The 20,131-nt window shown below is 39.7% G+C and overlaps 2 protein-coding genes across 2 annotated transcripts; both read left to right on the top strand.

Moving 5' to 3' along the window:
- The first annotated feature begins 2,008 nt into the window (after positions 1-2,008).
- hadhab (hydroxyacyl-CoA dehydrogenase trifunctional multienzyme complex subunit alpha b) lies at positions 2,009-9,989 on the top strand. The gene is made up of 20 exons (XM_023271806.3): positions 2,009-2,159; positions 2,749-2,790; positions 2,945-3,015; positions 3,105-3,238; positions 3,327-3,465; positions 3,557-3,676; positions 4,044-4,146; positions 4,332-4,454; positions 4,550-4,668; positions 5,056-5,112; positions 5,205-5,314; positions 5,924-6,058; positions 6,189-6,360; positions 6,514-6,600; positions 6,689-6,829; positions 7,067-7,135; positions 7,911-8,106; positions 8,201-8,315; positions 8,490-8,635; positions 9,211-9,989. The coding sequence occupies exons 1-20, from the start codon at positions 2,093-2,095 to the stop codon at positions 9,354-9,356; spliced, it is 2,292 nt and encodes a 763-aa protein (XP_023127574.1). The 5' UTR covers positions 2,009-2,092; the 3' UTR covers positions 9,357-9,989.
- A 133-nt stretch (positions 9,990-10,122) lies between these two features.
- kif3cb (kinesin family member 3Cb) lies at positions 10,123-20,040 on the top strand. The gene is made up of 8 exons (XM_023272424.3): positions 10,123-11,842; positions 11,937-12,038; positions 13,026-13,148; positions 13,388-13,506; positions 14,888-15,004; positions 16,296-16,410; positions 16,988-17,184; positions 18,493-20,040. The coding sequence occupies exons 1-8, from the start codon at positions 10,439-10,441 to the stop codon at positions 18,641-18,643; spliced, it is 2,328 nt and encodes a 775-aa protein (XP_023128192.1). The 5' UTR covers positions 10,123-10,438; the 3' UTR covers positions 18,644-20,040.
- The last annotated feature ends 91 nt before the right edge of the window (positions 20,041-20,131 follow it).

Here is a 20,131-nt window from a genome sequence, read left to right as displayed (position 1 = left end):
AAATGTAAAATATTTGGCAAATTATTTCTAATATTTATATTTTTCCATTATTTCCTATTGTAGCTTGTGGTGGGAAAAACTAAAATAAAAGACACATTTTTAATGAAGACTAAACAGCAGACAAGCAGGTGACAAATTAAAGGAAAAGCCTGAATTACTTACCCCTCCGGTGAGAGGATCTGGTGACCCTATCTTGCTGTGGGGGCATTTTGTCAGTATAATTTGGGCCAACTTTGGCCCTTAAAGGGACAAGTCATTGCAAATCAATACAAAGCTGTTCTGTGTGATCACATTTACACTATGATGCAACATTTCTATCCTGATTCAAATGGTCTCTTCCAGGAAGAGAAGCCCCCATCCACTGAAGGGTTTGATAGCATAAAAATGCTCTGAATCATATGCTATCAGTTTTGCAGTCAACAGATCTCAACCTGAAACATTGCCGAGGAGCTCTAAAGCAGTTCTGGTGCCACACGCAGACCCGACATCTTTCTAAGACTGTGCATTTTCTTTAACTTGTCACACTTTTTTGATCAGTGACTATAAAAGGCCACCTTAAAATGCAAGCTTTATTCAGATTACATAGACAGATGACAGGAGGAAGATGAAAGCAGGCAGTTGGCAGGCTGGATGCTTGCATATCAATTAGGACTGTAGCCAGGCACTTCAATGTCCACAACTTCACCATTTGTCATCTAAGAAACAGACTCAGACAGCTCTGGATGGATGGATGTACTGCATGTTGCATGGATAAATGTTTATGTGCGTTCAGTATACATATTTATATTATAAATGTGTGTGTATCATCTTATATAATATCATATTATCATACTGTATATCAGCATTTGTTCTGCTTAATTTTTGGATCTTCCTTACTTTCACAATACTCATGAACATCAAAACTCAAATCAAGAGTTTTTATTTGTCACATGCTCATATAGTATGTGCAGTGAAATGCAAAGTGACTGTTCTCAAGGCTGTGCAATAACAATAAGACGTTCTAAAAGGACAAATCTTTTTTAAAAAAACATGAAAAATGTTTGAAAAAAGTCACAGTGTCATAAATGATGAGGTAGAGATCTTAAGCTGAAGTGCAGTGTAGCAGTGTATGCTTAACAATAGTGCAGTTTTGTGTGTGTGTGTGTGCGTGCGTGCGTGCGTGCGTGCGTGCGTGTGTGTGTGTGTGTGTATGTGTTATGCTTGTTATGCATCAAAGTGTGGGTGCATGTGTGTGCATAGACCTACATGTTATTTACATATTTTCTGTTAAGCCACTTTATCCTCATCTCTCACCCTTGTATATACTGTAAATATTATTACTATTGTTCTATTATTATTTTATTCTTATCACTACGTCCACTGTTACATAAGCTGCTGTAACAATGTAAATTTCCCCTGGAGTGGGGAGAAATAAAGAACTTTATCTTATCTTATCTTATCTTATCTTTATCTATCTTATATTCACATTAGACCAGTGTGCTGTAATGCAGATGAGGTGCTATATTTTAGATTTTGAGCGGTGGTCAGATCTTCACATGTAAGTGCAAAGTGAGACTTGTTAAAGGAGACAGCTCACATTTCTACAAAATTTGTAGCTAAAGGCTATTTAAATTACCCAGAACAAACAGTTACTGATTGTGTTTGCAGACAGTTTGAAGTCAAAGATTTCTGCCTCCGCTTTGTGGTACCATGCTGCTATTGCAATAATTTAGATTGAGAGTTGTTAACCCTGCATATTTGCAGTAGGCAAACGATGAATACTGTCTTACAGCAGTCTGGAAAAATATTTTAATATAATTTCAATAATAGAGTGGATTTAATACTACTCGATTATCAGCGTTGGTTCTTAACCGATTTTGGGGTAAGAGGAGTTTTGAAGTCTTGAAAGTCCACTAAGCTGTGAGTTCCGCAGAATTCACCAATAGCGTGCGAGCTTGTTCGGAGACAGCCAATCAGCTTCTTGTCCGATTGATCATTTTCAGGAAGTAGCACCACAAGTCGGCAATCTTCCACTCTGATGATCGCAGGGGCAGATAGCTAGGCTAGCTAGCTTCACTCTTCACACCACCGCAGACTGACCTCGGCTCCCAAGATGGCTGGTGTTCGAGCCCTTGGTGTTCTCTCCAGATTGTCAGCAAAGAGATATGCTCTCCTCACAGGTACAACCTGCAAGTATTTAATATGTAAAATTTACGGCAAACCGGCGGAGAATGATACTTAATATTGGAGGGTTTGCTAGTTGCCCAAGGTGAATAATTAGCTTGTTAGAACTAGCTGTTAGCGTCATAGAATACTACGGAGAATACTGCTCCGGAATCTTTCAAGTCAAGCGGCCCTGGTTCAAAATGAAGCTTTTAATTCAGACAGTTTGCTTTCACTCTAAACTTTAAAACGTGCCAGTGGAGGCTTTTTAGACTGTATTTTGATAGACAAGATAGAAATTTGAGGGACTTGTGCCATTCATTCGCCATTGTGTTGGCCACTGATCTGTGGTAGGCGGAGAATGTAGGTGAAGGGTCGTTTTCCATGGGATTGCACCGTAGAGCTGAGACAGTCTGAGGTCACAGCAATCTGATGAGAATGCCTCATAGACAGTTCACCTATTTTATTGTACAGACATTTTGTTCAGGTGAAGTTTAATTAATAATGTAGTGTTTTTGAAGTGGGCGATAAGTAGCTTGGTAATGTGTGGCAAACTTAACATAAATATAAGATGCAGTTGTAATAATGTATTTTTTCCTTTTATAGGCAGTTCTTTTCGCACCTTCTCAGTAGTTCCTGCCATGCAAGGTATTTAAAACCACTGCATGTGTATATAGAATATGCATAAAAATAGATATATAAATAACTATAAATACATATAATATATAATATATACATATATTATACATATAAATAGACTGTTCACTGACATAATTACACTTTCTTCTTTCTCTATTTATAGCCCGGACTCATGTGAACTATGAGGTGAAGGGCGATGTTGCTGTCATACGGATGAATGACCCAAACTCAAAGGTGTGAACTCATGAAATAACCTATGTAAGAGTTTACGCACATGAGTTGTGTCGGTGAAATGTGAACCTTGTTGACATGTCTCCTCCCAGGTGAACACACTGTCAGTCCAAATGCAAAAGGAGATGATAGAAGTGATGGGTGAAGTGTGGGCCGACAATGCTGTGAACAGTGCTGTCCTTATCTCCTCAAAGCCTGGATGCTTCATTGCAGGAGCTGATATTAAGTAAGACAAAACTCCTAAATATATTCCTTGTGCTCATCGTATCTTGGATTTTGTGGTTTTCTTTTAATATACTCTACATCTGATGCAGTATGATCCAGGCCTGCAAGGACGCAGAGGAGGTAGCCAAACTTTCTCAGGAAGGCCAGAAGATGTTTGAGCAGGTTGAAAAATCTCCTAAACCAATTGTCGCTGCCATCAATGGCTCTTGCTTAGGAGGGGGCTTAGAGGTAAATTTAAGTAATTTCAGCAACCAACTGTGTGTTTGTGGAAAATAAATGCTAGTAGCATGTTCTCTAATGGGCTCTTTATATGTTTCAGTTTGCCATTGCTTGCCAGTACAGAGTTGCAACAAAGAGCAAGAAAACAGTTCTCGGTACACCTGAAGTCATGCTGGGTCTTCTACCTGGAGCCGGTGGTACACAAAGACTCCCCAAAATGGTATATACTGGAATTATACTCCCGAAGTCTTCCCTGATTTGCCCCGCTGTTTGATTTCCTGGGCTTTTAATTAGACACAAGAACAATACAATACACAGGATGATCCAGAGAATAGCATGTGAAAGCATCCTGATCTAGTTATACTCTGGTTAATGCTCATAATTGGTTTAGGATGTTTACGTCCACCTTTGAAACTCTGCAAACCCAGTGACAGATTACCCTCCTGGTCATCATGTCTAGTTGTCAACAACTTTGTGCTTCAAAGTGTAGGCTACATTAAAGCCGCTATGTATATCATAAACAGTGAAGTACACCTTTATTAGTAACGATTGACCGCTTCACTTATGTGCACTTTTCTTTCCTGTAGGTTGGTCTACCCAGTGCGTTTGACATGATGCTCACAGGAAGAAATATCCGAGCAGATAAAGCCAAGAAGATGGGGCTTGTTGACCATCTCGTAGACCCTCTTGGTAAAACATTGTCTTGACTCACAGATAGTTTAATAACACTGAACTGCATCAGACAAGTAGTTAACGTATGGCCATATGTAGAAATGATATGTGCAGTTTGATCGGTGTCTGACTCATTCGGTCTTTAGGATGAAAGATGCAAGCATTTTGGCATGATTTTTCTGGTATTATTGCTCATATTACAGGACCTGGGCTAAAGAGTCCAGAAGAAAGAACAATAGACTACCTTGAGGAAATTGCCATTGAATGTGCCAGAGGTATTGCCAATAAGAAGATTCCTCTTCGTAAAGAGAAAGGCAGAATGCAGAGTGAGTCTTAGTGCATTTACTTAGTACTTGAATCTGTAGTCACTTGAGTTTGTTTTTTTTTCATCATGTATAACATAAATGTTCTTTCTCCATAGAAATTCAAGATTACATAATGAGCTTTGAGCTTGTGCGGAATCAAATTTACAAAACTGTCCACGGTAAAGTTATGAAGCAGAGCAAGGGACTTTATCCAGCACCCCTGAAAATCATTGAGGTAAGTAGAAGCACCTTCTGAGCAATACATTTGAGCAGCTATGTTTAAAAGTATACTTAGTATTGAGAGTTTAAGTCACGGTGTCACGCTCACACTAGCCTGTGTGGCACTACTTTGAAGTTCCGGTTTCATATAAGCTCTCCATTGGGAGAAATATAAAAAATTTGTTTGACTTGACCATTTATAGTAAAAAGAGTCCTAAAAGTGTGCAAGAGTGATCACACAATTGACAAAAATATTGAAAAACTACAAAAATGCCAAAAGGTCACTGACCACTGCTTGTCAAAGGTAAATATCTGGTTTGGAAAATCTTGCAGTCAGCTCCCACCCTCTTTTATGTTCTCTGTTCTGTTGAGTGATTTCTGTTTTTTTGTTTATTTTTCTCAGTGTGTGAAGACTGGAGTAGAACAAGGGCCCACTGCTGGATATTTAGCTGAGTCTCAGGTACGGTTTGTTGGCCTCCATCATTAGCACATTTAGCATTTACAGCAGTAAAGCGTGTTAGTGAGCATCATCAATTTCCACGTTTGTCTCAGAACTTTGGTCAGCTGGCAAAAACCACCGAGTCTGCAGCCCTGATTGGTCTGTACCACGGGCAAGTTGCATGTAAGAAGAATCGCTTTGGAACTCCTGAAAAAGAAGTGAAGTAAGTGTGCATGACTTTCATAGGCAGAGCTTGTATTTGTGGTGGGAAAATGAGCACATGTTCAGTTTGCATTTGGTATTTTAGATCAGTTTGTTTGGTCATGGTTAAATCATTGATGCTGAGGACAGAGCCAAGTATGACACATTTTAAGTCTCATAGATGACTAGGAGTTGTTAAATCAAACCTACAAGTGACCTTGTTTTAATTTTTTCATTATATTTTTGGGGGGCGTCAGATAATGATTTGACTTCCAAGACTGGGAGAAAAGTAAACTAACTGTGCTACATTACAGAGAAATATGAAACTACAGCCTTTGAGCCTTTAAAATATAAATATTTAACATGAAGCGAGCTGCAGCAACACTGACATAAGTAGTGGGCCTAAAAAACTAGCAAAAGGACATGACTAACAAGGACATGTTAATAAGCCTAATCCTGTAGTACACCTTCTGTCAACGAAGCACAACCGGCGAGCAACTCATCCTCTGTAAGTTAACACAGGAACTCTAGGATTCTATCTTCAGCTTGTCTCTGGTGCTGCATTGGGATCGCCTGCTTTTTTGATTGCATTTTTAGTGGTAGGTAAATTGTCGTTGTTCTTTACCACCAGGACTCTTGCCATCTTGGGAGCAGGTCTAATGGGAGCAGGTATCGCCCAGGTGACCGTGGACAAAGGCGTGCACACAATCCTGAAGGACACAGCTTTGGCTGGACTGGCCAGAGGAGAGCAGCAGGTCTACAAGGGGTAGGTCAAATTTCATATCAGAAAAGTATTTAACCCACAACCTGGAAGCAAATATTATCAAAGCAGTGACTGTGCAATACTTGTAAAAATATTTATATTGCTGCATCATCTCACTTTTATTTTGAAACAGGCTCAATGACAAGACCAAAAAGAAGAGCATCACGTCATTTCAGAGAGACTCCATACTGTCCAACTTGACCGGGCAGCTGGATTACAAAGGCTTTGAAAAGGCCGATATGGTTATTGAAGCCGTGTTTGAAGACATTAACATCAAGCATGCAGTCCTGAAGGAGGTGGAGGCTGTAAGTGTAACTGAAAACTGGCTCAGTAGGCCCTTTATTTACAAAGAGACTGTTCTCACTTTGTTGTAGAAATCAGTCAGTGTAACTTTGTAGTTGTTGTGAATTACTTTCACTGTCACTTTGAGCTCTGATCTTACAAGCTGTTGTCTGCAGGTGGTGTCCCCTCAATGCATATTCGCCACCAACACATCTGCTCTCCCCATCAAGGAAATTGCTGCTGTCAGCAAGAGACCAGAAAAGGTTTGCACTCGGGAACATTGCATTTTACAGTCTAAGTTTGCATCTAAATTAAAAGAAGCAGTATTTAATACTTTCTGTGTATCCCTAGGTGATTGGAATGCACTACTTCTCTCCAGTGGATAAGATGCAACTTCTTGAGATTATAACCACTGATAAGACGTCAAAGGACACTACAGCCTCTGCTGTGGCAGTCGGCCTGAAGCAGGGCAAAGTCATCATAGTTGTCGGGGTGAGACTTTGCCTCATTGTTTTGTTCTTACCATGTGAGAGTATCTTTTGAAACTGTCTAAATCTATTAATTGAACATCCCCAATGTAACATAAAAATAAGACGTAGTCAACAGTGAAGTTGTATAGCCATTTAGGTGAATCTGTAGCAATTATGAGTGACCCAGTGACACATACAGTAATGCATGTAAACAACTGCAGTCTTATTGCACTGAATGTAATCAAATATTTCTTTGCAGGACGGGCCTGGATTCTATACCACAAGGTGTCTGGCTCCCATGTTGGCTGAAGCAGTAAGAGTTCTTCAGGTTAGTAATATTACAATACAGAATCCAGCTTTAAGTTTACTGCTTCTTGTTGCAAATACAAATTTCTTACATACTGTCGCAGTTAGAGTACTGAGAGGAAGATGAAGCGTGAGAAAAGGCCACTTAATGATTTCTGCATCCCAGTGCACCGACTGATGTGGCCTTTGACAGCAGACTCAGTTCATTCTGCATTCTTATGTACATGTTGTTTTGCTGCAGAAAGTCACATTGCTGTACACAGAAAAAAACACAAGGTCCTGTGGACATTACTGAAAGACTGTGTGTGACTTACAACAGGTATTTCCAGATTGCCCTGCAGCATTGTGTCCATCTGATTATTTCTGGAGTGTGTCGAAAACAGTGTGAGGTCATAGCACAGGATATCTGGAGAATTTGGAACTTCTTACTGTGTTTTGGCCGCCATCCATGTAAAGCATGTGCAAATCAAAGCACTTCCAAAGTCTGACTATGATTACAACTTTTAATGATAACTTATAAAGATGTGGATAATGATCAATCTCCTTGCGCAGCCTTCTCGTAACATGTATTTGATTTAAGCACCATTTGTTTTCCTGGCGCATGTGGCCAATATGCGTGCAGTATGTGTGGTCCTGGACCATTGCGGACTTTGGCAGATGAATATTTATATAACATGACCCCTTGTGGACACATGGAAGCATAAATTGGCCTTAAGATGAACTCAAGTCAGCATTCAGTATTTTAGGACAGTTGTCAAGTTGTCATACATATTATTATTATTATTTCACACATACAGGAAGGAGTTGACCCCAAGAAGCTGGATGCCCTCACCACCAACTTCGGGTTCCCTGTGGGTGCAGCTACACTGGCCGATGAAGTCGGTATTGACGTCGCAGCTCACGTCGCTGAGGACCTCGGCAAAGCTTTCGGCTCCCGCTTTGGTGGTGGAAATGTAGATGTTTTGAAGACCATGGTGGATCTGGGATTCAAGGGTATGGGCGGCCAGCCATATTGGAATTCAGTGCCCCCATTTAAGTAGTACATTGTGTATTAAATGTATTCCTTTCTGCTTCCTTTATTCTCAAGGCCGCAAATCGGGAAAGGGTTGCTACGTCTACCAGCCAGGATCCAAAGTTAAAGAGGTCAACCCAGAAATTGGAGACATCCTAGAGAAATTCAAGATGGCGGCAAATCCTGCTGTGTAAGTCTACACAGGTTAATTACAGAAGTAGCAATGCAGCAATTTAAGAAACACTTTCCACCTACTTTTTTATAAAACTTCTAGTACTTATTGTATTTCACTGCACTGTACTAGCTTTTTATATTGTCACGTTTAACTACATAAATAGTGTTCTCTCTTGTGACTCTTTTGCAGTTCATCAGACTCCGATGTGCAGTACAGGCTGGTTTCCCGTTTCGTCAATGAGGCTGTGCTGTGTTTGCAAGAGGGCATTTTGAACAACCCCTTGGAGGGAGACATCGGGGCTGTGTTTGGGCTGGGATTCCCCCCATCCCACGGAGGTCAGAGTTCAGCTTTCGTCATGGTCATCTCAGCTGCTTGTCCTCAGTATATCGTCTATCACTAACTTCTCCAAAGGGTCTCCTTTGGTTCTTCAGGAATAGCTGTAGGACAGCATAACTTCTCCACGTGTTATGTTTTAGTCCTGTATCTCAACTAAAATTTGCAGAGCAGTGTCTCTGTTGTGCTAATAAGATATAAGTTCAGCCTTTAGTAGTCTCACAGTGGGGAAGTTTGCATTATTACATCAGCAAAGGGGATAATGCAAACATTTAAGGATATCAGTACAAAAATCTAAAATAAACCAGTATTTCTAGAAATAACAGTATTGCACATATCAATGATATTGCACAGATTCTTTCATGAATAGAAATACTGAGAGAAGTGTTAATATTGCTCAGAATTTTATCTATACTACACAGATTTGTCCATAAGTAGAAAAATAACAATACAGCAAATATTTTTGGTATATGGAGAAAACCAGATCTTGCACAGGGTTTTTTAGATGTACAAAATATTCATTATTCACAGCTATCAGTGTGTTAATATTTCTAACATATTACTTCACTGCTTCCAGGCCCTTTCCGTTTCGTGGACTCCTTTGGTGCCGACAAGCTGGTGGAGAAGATGAGGAGATTCGAGGCCGTCTACGGCAATCAGTTCACACCATGCCAACTCCTACTGGATCACGCAAAAAATTCCAGCAAGAAATTTCATAAGTGACCGACTCACCATGCGTGCCAGTAGCTCATGAGGAAAAACTCCAGTCTGCCAGTAGAATGTGCCTAACATTTATATCATCTGTAGGGGCAAACATGCAGATAATACACTTTGTTGACAGTTTAGTGGGTTCACCTAGCCCAAAGTGATGCCGTCTTGCAGTAAATCCTACTTCATGTCAGCTGTAATGTTCCCATTTTGTTGCAGGTTGCAGTTTGTGGTGCTATTCTCATCATAGAACTGTATTATAGCCCTACAATCGTTGACAAAATTGGAATATTACAATTTTCACGGAGATCAGATTGTATTAGTTTTAGCCAGGTGTGCCTGATAAACTGGCAGCTGAGCAGCAAAATTGGAAGATTTCTTTTTTACTTAAACATTATCGACTGGATGTATAGAGTCAGGTGCATATGGAGGCTAATTAAAACATTGCATATAAAATATAAGACAAATGAATGAATCTATGTTCCAACAGGCAGTTTAAGTCTGAATAATTGATGAATGTCTAGGAGTATGGTTCAACGAGTGTCTTTTTCTTTTCCTTTTTGTACATTAAAAACTTCCCTGGCTTGGTTTGGACAGTGATGTAAATGTGAAAGCTTGAATAAAAAAAAAAATTGTTATTGAATCAAACCTGCATTCGAGGTGATTTCACGTGCTTCCGGGACGGGTAATTTATCGCCGTTACAGAATTGGGACCATGAGGAGGAGATGCGCTCGAATCTAATTCGTTTGCGCAGGTCACATGGCTGATTTCCATTGTCCGCAGCGCAGGGTGTGTTCAGCGGGGAGGCTGTGTGGGCTGGGTCGGTCGGTCTGGCTGTGTGTTTTTCTCCACTAGCAGCATCAGCAGCAGCATCCTTTATTAACTTGTGACATCGCTTCAGACCTGAAAGATGCTCAAACCGGAGGAGAAGCTGCGCGCATCTTGATCATGATCAGATTGGCTCCCATGATTACGCAGCGACTTATTGGGCTGCACGTTTACGCACCGTTATGGGGGAGAATTGTGGCCGCCGCCCCTGATCATGGCTGTTTAGGATGAGGATTCTATTTGTTTTTTTAACATTTTTTGAACAAAGATGTCTAAAACCAAACACTGCGAGGCGGTGAGGGTGGTGGTCCGCTGCCGGCCCTTCAGCAGGAGAGAGCAGACATCGGAGTGCGAGAACATTTTGGAGATTGATGACAAGCTGGGGCAGATCACCATCCGGAAACCGAAGGCGCCCCCTGATGAACCCATGAAAGTCTTCACGTTTGATTCAGTTTACGGCTGGAATTCAAAACAAAGCGACATTTACGATGACGCGGTGAGACCTCTGGTGGAATCCGTCCTCCAGGGCTTCAACGGGACCATCTTCGCCTATGGACAAACTGGAACAGGTAAAACGCACACCATGCAAGGGGTCTCCAACGACCCAGAGAGGAGAGGGGTCATCCCAAACTCATTCCAGCACATTTTCACCCAAATATCCAGAACTCAGAATCAGAAGTACCTTGTGAGGTCATCCTACATGGAGATCTACCAGGAGGAAATCAGGGACCTTCTGTGCAAAGACAACAACAAGAAGCTGGAGCTGAAGGAGAATCCAGAGTTTGGTGTTTACGTGAAAGATCTGTCTTCTGTGGTGACCAAGAATGCAACTGAGATTGAGCATGTGATGAACATTGGCAACCAGTCCAGGTCTGTGGGCTTCACCAACATGAATGAACGCAGCTCCAGATCTCATGCCATTTTTGTCGTCACCGTGGAGTGCAGTGAAGTGGGGCTGGACGGTGAGGACCACATCCGGGTTGGGAAGCTGAACATGGTCGACCTGGCCGGCAGTGAGCGCCAGAGCAAGACAGGAGCAAAAGGGAAGCGTCTGAAGGAAGCCGCCAAAATCAACCTGTCCCTCTCGGCTCTGGGGAATGTCATCTCAGCTCTGGTGGATGGGAAGAGCACCCACGTCCCCTACAGAGACTCCAAACTCACCCGGCTGCTCCAGGACTCTCTGGGCGGCAACGCAAAGACAGTCATGATTGCAACAGTGGGGCCTTCGCACAAGAACTTTGAGGAATCCCTGGCCACGCTGAGGTACGCCAGCAGGGCCAAGAACATCAAGAACAAACCTCGGATTAACGAGGACCCCAAAGACGCCCTGCTGAGGGAGTTTCAGGAGGAGATCGCACGATTGAAGGCTCAGCTGGAGGAGAGAGGGATGCTGGCGAAGGAGAGGAGGAGGAGGAGGAATAGTAAGAGACTGAGTAGAAGCCTGGCTGGTATGGAAGAGGAGATCATCAGGGAGATGGAGGCAGATGTTTGGAAGACTGTGGAAGAAGAACCAGATGTGAGACACTACATGAAAGAGGGAGGTGACTTCCAAAAAGCTCTGACTTGCCAGGGAACCAGCGAGAAGTTAAAGCATCTGAATGAAAACAGGAAAAGCGTGGAGGACATGCAGTGGGATCAAGATGCTTTGGAGAAGATCATAGAGAAATATAAGGTACTGGTGGAGATGCTAATCAGTCTGATGAATGAGACGCTGGTGGAACAAAAGAAATTTGCATTAATAATTTATTGTATGCCTTTGTTCACAGGCGATGGAGAGCAAACTGTTGGTTGGAGGAAAGACTATAATCGATCACACCAATGAACAACAAAAAATGCTGGAGCTGAAGAGACAAGAAATTGCAGAGCAGGTAATTATTAACGTATAAAAACAATAGTCGTGAAAACATCTAATCCAAAACCCATTTTTGTGGTACTTTTCAAACTTAAACAGTAGGATCATTCCACCTCAATTCACCAAATTTTAGAAACACCCGACCACCTTGTATTTGTCAAATTTTTTTCCCTGTGCAGACGTGTATTATTAAATAAAACACGAGTAAAGTCTGGGATCATAGGTAACATTAGTTTTTGAGTAAAAAACATCTTAAAGAAGGGTGAGGTCATGTGATTTTGCCATTGTTTCCTTCACGCCAATCATTAGATCAATATTTAAAGTGCCATAACTTCAGTAATAATGTAGTTAAAGTGTTGACATTTTGCAGACTCATTGATTTTTACGTATGATCTTCCATGGGTCAACCCTGCTTTGAAAGAGTAATACAAACCATTTATATGATGGCGCAATTTTAGTCAAAAAATTCCAAGTTTTCAACCATTTATTTTTAACCCTAAGAGGCTGATTTTCTTTCCTGCGATTGGCACCAATAGGAGCTTTAAAAATGTTTAGTATGGTGCCAGTCACATTTTTGTATTTATGCCCAATATTTGAACAAGTTTTGAGCAGAAATGATGGTGAAACCAGTCCAATAGTGTTCCAGCTGGAAGAGTTATATAATATTGTTAAAATCAGGATTTTTCCAATGCACACAGTGCTTCAAATAATTTCATGAAAAGTGGTTCCATAATCAATCACATATATATATGTTAGACATATCAGTTTCACTTGTTTTTGATTTCTTTATCAAGATCTTTCATTATAACCTTGTTAGCAAAGAGTTAGTCACATAGAAACATTGTGTTGGGAAAGCTGGCAGCAATAATATAATACATTATACAGACTGAAGATGGTCAGATGTGGGGCCTTCAGTGAATCAAATGACCCAGTATTATGTTTTTAAAAGTGGCCTTAATCACTAAGTGTGTATTGTTTCTATTCAATTTCGATGTTTTTGCAGATAAGACGGGAGCGAGAGATCCAGCAGCAGATGATGCTGCAGGATGAAGAGACCGTAGAAATGAGGGAGACGTTCTCCTCCCTGCAGCAGGAGGTGGAACTCAAGACAAAGAAGCTGAAGAGGGTAAAGATGACTCACGCAGTTTAAAGTGTCCCAGTGGCATCATCGCAAAAGCAATTACTTGACAGTTAATCCTATTTGCAATACAGAATCCCTTATAAACAAGAGATGTAAATAGAAGAGAGAGCGCTGGTGGTTTCTCTGGATCACTGGCGTTTATATTTTCTCATTTATCATCAGTGCGTCAATGTGAACATTTCCCAGTCCAGCTGTGATGATGTGAGCGTATCTATTCTGTATAGTTGTACACCAAACTACAGCTGCTGAAAGGGGAGATGAGAGACATCATTGATGAACACGTCACAACCAGGCAGGAGCTTGAACAGACGCAGAATGAACTCACCAGAGAGCTCAAGTACAAGTAAGTACACAGATATATTTTAATATTTTTGTTGTAAATAGACACATATTCTTGCCCAAATCTTAGTGTCACCAACATCGCGTGTATTCAAAATTTTATTTGTTATTTCCTGATATAAGAAAGCAGAGAAAGACCTTTGCTGTGGTGTCATTATCTTATTTGACCTTTAATAATACTCTGTATTTTCTCCTACTGGGAAATATGATTATGATTGAGCTAACTTGCTTCTCAGATGATGCACATTTTGTCTAGTTTCAGTTTGTATTGTGTTATCCTAGTAGAAATGGTAACATAACACTGCCGTCATCGGACGCACACTCCCTGATCGTGCCGTGTACATGCACAAAACTAGAGTCAAATAACATCATCTTTTACCATTCCTAGTCAGACATTGTGAATACACTTTTGTGTATGAGATTTGTCCTTTTTAGCAAAACATAAGATGCACTCGGATTTGTTAGACTTTAATAAATAATAAAGAGGATAAGTGTCGTTTTTAGTCTGATTATTTTGTTGCTTCTCACAAAGAATTTCCATCCCAATCTCCAAATTCAAATTTATGACAAGAAAACCAAAGACTGATTACATATGACATGATCATATTGCTAATAGTGAAACATCTTAACTCTAAACATTATTGACTTTACTGGAAGTACAGATTAAAGAGCATATGCAGGTTAATTATTTACACATTGCATATAAGCTATCAGACAAAATTAAAATTATTGTTTAAGAATCCATGCACACGCAACCCTTGTCATGATACCTCTTTATTACCTTCTGGTTCACGCTGAGCATGCTCCTTTAACACACAGTAGTTTAACAGTTATATTCCTTCCATAACCTCTTGCCTTTGTTTAAATCCATATGTGTTTTATTTTCTGTAAGTACATTGAGAACTAAGTAAACACTGGATTCAAATTCCTTGTATGTTCACGTATTGGGCTAATAAAAGTGATTCTTCTCGTGATTGAGAATGTTTAAATAGGTTAGGACAACCTTTTACATGGCTTTGCATCATCAGGTTTGCTGTATTTGCTGTCATCAGGAATGCAAATAATTTAAGGCTGCTTGCTTGTGTCCAAGATAATACAAATTGCATTGTGACACAGTGTATGTTAATAATTTACAAGCTTAAATTAACTTTCCAAAACTATGTTGGGTCTGTATTAAATATGTATGATGACATTACCAATCATGTTTCACAGAAAATTATCATGTCTTCAATATTATCTTCATCTTCTTTATCTATTCATCTTGAATAACAGCATGTAGAATTCTGTTGATAAATGTTTTTTTTTCTTTATTTTCTTGTTCAAGTTATTATTGAAATGCCTTGGCTGATGACAGCTTGCATGGACTTGTGTTTTGCATGTTGCAGATATCTCTTGATAGAGAATTTTATACCTCCTGAGGAAAAGAACAAGATCATGAACAGGCTGCATTTTGACAGTGAGGAGGATCAGTGGAGGCTCCAACCGGTCCTTCCGTCACAGAGGTCAGTGAATGAGTTTCACAACGACAAAAGTTACTTAAAGTGGCACATTTAAGAAAAAAAAATACTTGCTGAATCACAAAAGGACATAAAACTCCATCAGTGAAGCTGCAAAACACCAGCTTCCTAACCAACTACTACATGAATGCCATGCACTTTCAATGTTTTAGGTTGCAAGCAAGTGGTATAAACAGAAGCTTACTCACATGACCTGCGCTGTTTGACTTCTGTTTCCCAAATGGAGACAGACAGACAGACAGACAGACAGACAGACAGACAGACAGACAGACAGACAGACAGACAGACAGACAGACAGACAGGCAGGCAGGCAGACAGACAGACAGACAGACAGACAGACAGATAGCTAGATAAATACTTTATTAATCCTGAGGGAAATTCAAGAAATCACAATTCAGAAATCACACTTATGAGGTCACCGTTTTTTAAAGTGATGAAAAGGTCATGCATGCTGTTGAGGAGCAGGTGAGGCTTTAACATTTTGGACAAGTTGTATTGTAGTTGAAGGAGACTAAATTGAAAAATAATGCCTGAACAATCATTCTATTGTTTTCTGGCGAGACTGAGAACTTTATGAACTACCTTGTTTATAGATTAAGCAGGCTGAGCACAAAAAATAGTATCTAATAGTATCTTTTTGCATTTTTAAATACCTAATGTCTTTGCAATATCTATTTTTCTACAGAAAATGTAGAGTATCATTATTTTTATACAAATCTGTATAATATAGACAAAAATCTGTGCAATATTAATACTTCTGTCAATATTTTGATTAATACAAGAATCTGTGCACCACCACTGATATGTGCAATAATGTTATTTCTGGAACTAGTACTAATGTATATTGTGATTAATTTTACATTTTTTCTACTGATCATACTTAAATGTTTGCACTGTTTTTTTTTATTATATCTTTATGCCACCACAGGGAGTCACCAAAGTAAAGAAAAGATCCAATCCTACACACAGGAACCTTAGCAGACTCTAACCTTACAGGCTATTGATAATTTATGTATTATGTCTTCCCATGAACCTGATATCTCTGTATACAAAGTAGAGCAGAGAGTTTGGCCTTCTTCGATTTTTCAGAACAGCTGAGTGGAAGATGGCTTAAGGTAAAATAACAGCAGTGATATTTCTTTTTTGAGTTGAACACTTGACCTTGTGGACCTTTGGGAGTTCCAGAGGTTTTCCATCTCTGCCGCTTCGCCAAGTGCAATTATCTTAATAACAGAATCTAAACCCATCCTTTCCCATGTCGTTTTTTTTTTCTTAGTACACCCCCTCAGGTCAAGAGACGGCCTCTCTCCGCTGTGGGATACAAGAGGCCAATCAGCCAATATGCACAGATGGTTGTTGCCACGGCTACCGGGGCCCCATGTAGATACCAGGTCAGTGCGCGGACGTTCTCGAGGCCAGTTGGCAGCGAAAGAGTGAAGTAGTGATCTGATTTTCCATTTCCGTGTTCACAGCCACCTTCTTCGCCGCAGGATGCGAAGGCGGCCGTAGCCATGGAAACTATTCACACATTTATCTGTTGCATCTTTATCTAGTGAAGCATCAATTTTAAGGTCACAAAGCTGATGCTGTCAGCTTTTCAAATAAAAGCCAAATCATAGTGAAGAATGCAGCCTGCTAGATTAAATAAAGATTCAGTCCCAGCGATGGACACAATGCAGTCCGGCTGTATTCACTACTCTGTGGCTGTGAGTTTGTCTTTTGATAAAGGAACACCAACCCTACTTTTCCGTGCCTTAGCTTTGTTTAAAATACTTTTTAATTACATATAATGCTTATTTTTTCAAAATGAAAGCTTTCAAGGGAAGGAACCAAACTAGAAATGATTGAAGTTTTTCATGTGAAACAAGTTCAGGTAGTTTGAGTTCTACCAACAAGACAAGTAAAAAAATTAGTTTTTTCCCCAGAACATGCTTGTTTTACTACAACTTCACTCATATGTTGTTCCAGGCTGAGAATATCATGCTGTTGGAGTTGGACATGTCACCACCAACCATGTTCACCCTGAACCTTCATGGCGCTCACCTGGAGAGAGCCTTTTCTCCCAGGCTGATACAGGATCTTCTGGCAAGTGTTCCCATTAGAGAGAGAAATGCTGCTTCGTCATCATCATCATCATCATCTCGGGTCAGGAAATCCCAATCCTGGTAAGAGAACTGGCACACAAATTACGTAGTAAAACAATGAAAGTTATTGCTTTCTGGTACAAATACTTTTAGATAGATAGATAGATAGATAGATAGATAGATAGATAGATAGATAGATAGATAGATAGATAGATAGATAGATAGATAGATAGATAGATAGATAGATAGATAGATAGATAGATAGATAGATAGATAGATAGATAGATTGATAGATAGAAATTGGGCAAATTCAAGGTATCCTGTTGCTCAGACTTGTTTAAATCAAGATAAATAGTAAAGATAGTGAAACCAATGTACCAGTGAACATGCAATAGAAATGCAAATTCTGCTGGTCAAAGAAATAAGGTGCCAAAACTGCTGATATTCACTTTCTAATATTTACAATCAGTGGCAACAAGCAAAAAAGCTGTCACAAGGAAGGGGCCAAAATCAGAACTGCACACAACTGACTAAAGAATAATATTAGAAATACATGTTAAGGAAAGATTCTTCCTTAAACTTCAAAAAGAAACTGGACTGAGTACATTAAACCAATTAGGTCAGACTTGAGCTGATTTGACAGAATAGTTGAGTGAGAATATAATGCAGTCTTAATCACTGCAACTAACAGCTCACTCTTTATTCACATTCCCGTATTTGTTTATCATTATTATTAGTTTTTAAATAACTAAGGTGAAAAAATCCCTTGTCCAATTTAAATAATTAAACAAACGCTATGAAAAGAAAACTCTGGAAAAGCCAGGCTGCAAAATGGTTATTAACTGTATTGCAACATGTTTATTTTTAGGTGTGCATAATGCTATGTGAATCTGCTAGCAGCAATACTGACACTATATTTATTTATTTGATTTATCTAAGACACACCACAGTATCATAAAGGCAAAAGAAAAAATAAATACACAACACAAAAAACAAAACAAAACAAAACAAAAAAACCAAACCAATGCCAAAACCTAAAATATTATACTTGCTGCATCTAAAATAATCTACTTGCAGCAATACTGATAATATATTAAATGATAAATCTGAAATGAATGCTTTCACAAACTAAAAAATAACACTTCTGGGAACATTAATTCAGAATAAGTGATGAATTGGTATAAATTGTTTTAAGTTTTGCAGTCACACCAACTTCCTACGTTAGGTGAGTTTGTTAATTTTGTATCTCAGCGACGAACCACATGCAGTTTTCATTTCTCTTGACCAACTTCTCCACAAACGGCAACGTTCTGGTATAGGATGGAGCAAAACAAATTACACATACGTACCTTAAATGATGAGCCTTGTGTGTTTTTTTATGATCTGCAGGTATCAGCCACCACAAGCAGCATCCGTCCCATCATCCTCTTCCTCCACTGCTCTGACATCAGGACCTCAGAGCTTCTTTCCCCCTCAGAGACAAAGACCATCCTCTGCTGCATATCTCCCATCGGAGGGTGCAGCTCGGACAAGCCCATGATTTGCATTGACACACCTGTAATGTGGGCGTGGCCTTAATTTAAGGTGGCACAAGGGGAATACAGCTAAAGGGGTCATCTAGCAGAGATGGAGGGGAAACTGTAGGTCTTGATTTGATTTTGTACCTGTTTGGAAGCTCTAGTACGCACGTACATGAAAAACGGCTAGTTGTATATGGGGTTATTTTCCTATCTTAAATCAAGATTGTGGTCTTTTAATTTGAGAGCGTTACATCTTCATTTTATGTCAATTCCGTATTGTTTTCCCTTAAAACTCTGCCCTCTCTCTCACATAACTGCTTGGGTGTAAATCTGCTCTGCTATCAGGTGAATTGTTCTGCGTTTCCTCGTGCTCAGATTCTTTTGCTGAAGTAAAGCGAATGCACTTGCAAGGATTTCGTGGCGATTTCACTGGTCAGCATCACACTATTGGCATTTTATTGCTCTAGTGATTTTGACAGTTTCACAAAAGATTGTGAGAGTACAAATCTGAGAGAAGTTTCATATAAAAATGCAAGGACACACGCACCTTGTTCCATTAATCTGATGACAGTTTCACATGTTTGTGTCTGAATTTGCACTCTGATCGTGTTTCCGTAAAAGGTGCGCTGGCAATCTCAATATGCGACACCTAGTAACATAACCAGATAGACATGCACAAGTACTGGTACTTCCAGTTCTGCATAGTGAACAATGGAAGGATTTTTCCACTTTTTTGCACCAGTATTCATCCAAAAGTGTTATAGCAGAGACGTGCAAAAACCACAACACACCTTTCCTCATTGATTTTGCTCCAGATATATTAGGCTTCAAAATTAAATGTCCATAATAACACACACTAAACTGAACTGCAGGACATTTGTGCAACAATCTGAGCACAAACAAACAATTTAGAGCAGAACAGATTTGCATTTGAGAGAGCTGGCATGGTTTTTCAGGGAAAGCATTACAATAATGATAAGACAACACTCTCAAATTGAAACTAGGGGAAAAAACTCCATAAAAGTGACTTTTTGGTTTAAGGATGTTTGCCTTCTTTGTTTCTGTTGCCTAAACTGTGCAGTTTACCCAAATAGCATAGCCAGACCTCCCAGGTTGTCACATATAATAACAGTTTTTTCATTTAATATTATTTTATTAGTATTTGACCCCAGTTGCAACTCTTAAATATTTTTTTCTTTGCACAAAAAACTAACTTTGCCAAAACGCTGAGGGCGATGAGGGTTTTTAGCCTGTATGCTTGATAAACTGTTGCTTCAGCCAATATAATCGTGAGCCAAAAAAAAAACAATGTAAGGGAAGCTTGCTCTTGATTAGCTGCCTTATTTTTTCATAGTTGTGTGAAACTGTGCAAAGCCCATTTTGCTTACACATGAAAAATAAACAGACTGAAATAACACTGGAGTGGCTGCTGTTTTTCAAAGAGCTGCGGTCGTGTTTGTCATAATTGCATTTGACAGCAAAGTAAATAAATGTGGGAAACTTGAAGA

The sequence above is a fragment of the Amphiprion ocellaris genome, chromosome 20 (genome assembly GCF_022539595.1).
Source record: "Amphiprion ocellaris isolate individual 3 ecotype Okinawa chromosome 20, ASM2253959v1, whole genome shotgun sequence".
NCBI classification, from domain to species: Eukaryota; Metazoa; Chordata; class Actinopteri; family Pomacentridae; genus Amphiprion; species Amphiprion ocellaris.
This window is presented reverse-complemented; position numbering and strand designations above follow the sequence as displayed.

Coding starts and splice junctions, on each gene's coding strand:
- hadhab (XM_023271806.3), top strand. CDS start 2,093: ATGGCTGGTGTTCGAGCCCTTGGTGTTCTCTCCAGATTGTCAGCAAAG. Junction 3,239..3,326: donor ATTGCAGGAGCTGATATTAA/GTAAGACAAAAC, acceptor CATCTGATGCAG/TATGATCCAGGCCTGCAAGG. Junction 5,315..5,923: donor ACTCCTGAAAAAGAAGTGAA/GTAAGTGTGCAT, acceptor CTTTACCACCAG/GACTCTTGCCATCTTGGGAG.
- kif3cb (XM_023272424.3), top strand. CDS start 10,439: ATGTCTAAAACCAAACACTGCGAGGCGGTGAGGGTGGTGGTCCGCTGC. Junction 12,039..13,025: donor GACAAGAAATTGCAGAGCAG/GTAATTATTAAC, acceptor ATGTTTTTGCAG/ATAAGACGGGAGCGAGAGAT. Junction 17,185..18,492: donor GTCAGGAAATCCCAATCCTG/GTAAGAGAACTG, acceptor TATGATCTGCAG/GTATCAGCCACCACAAGCAG.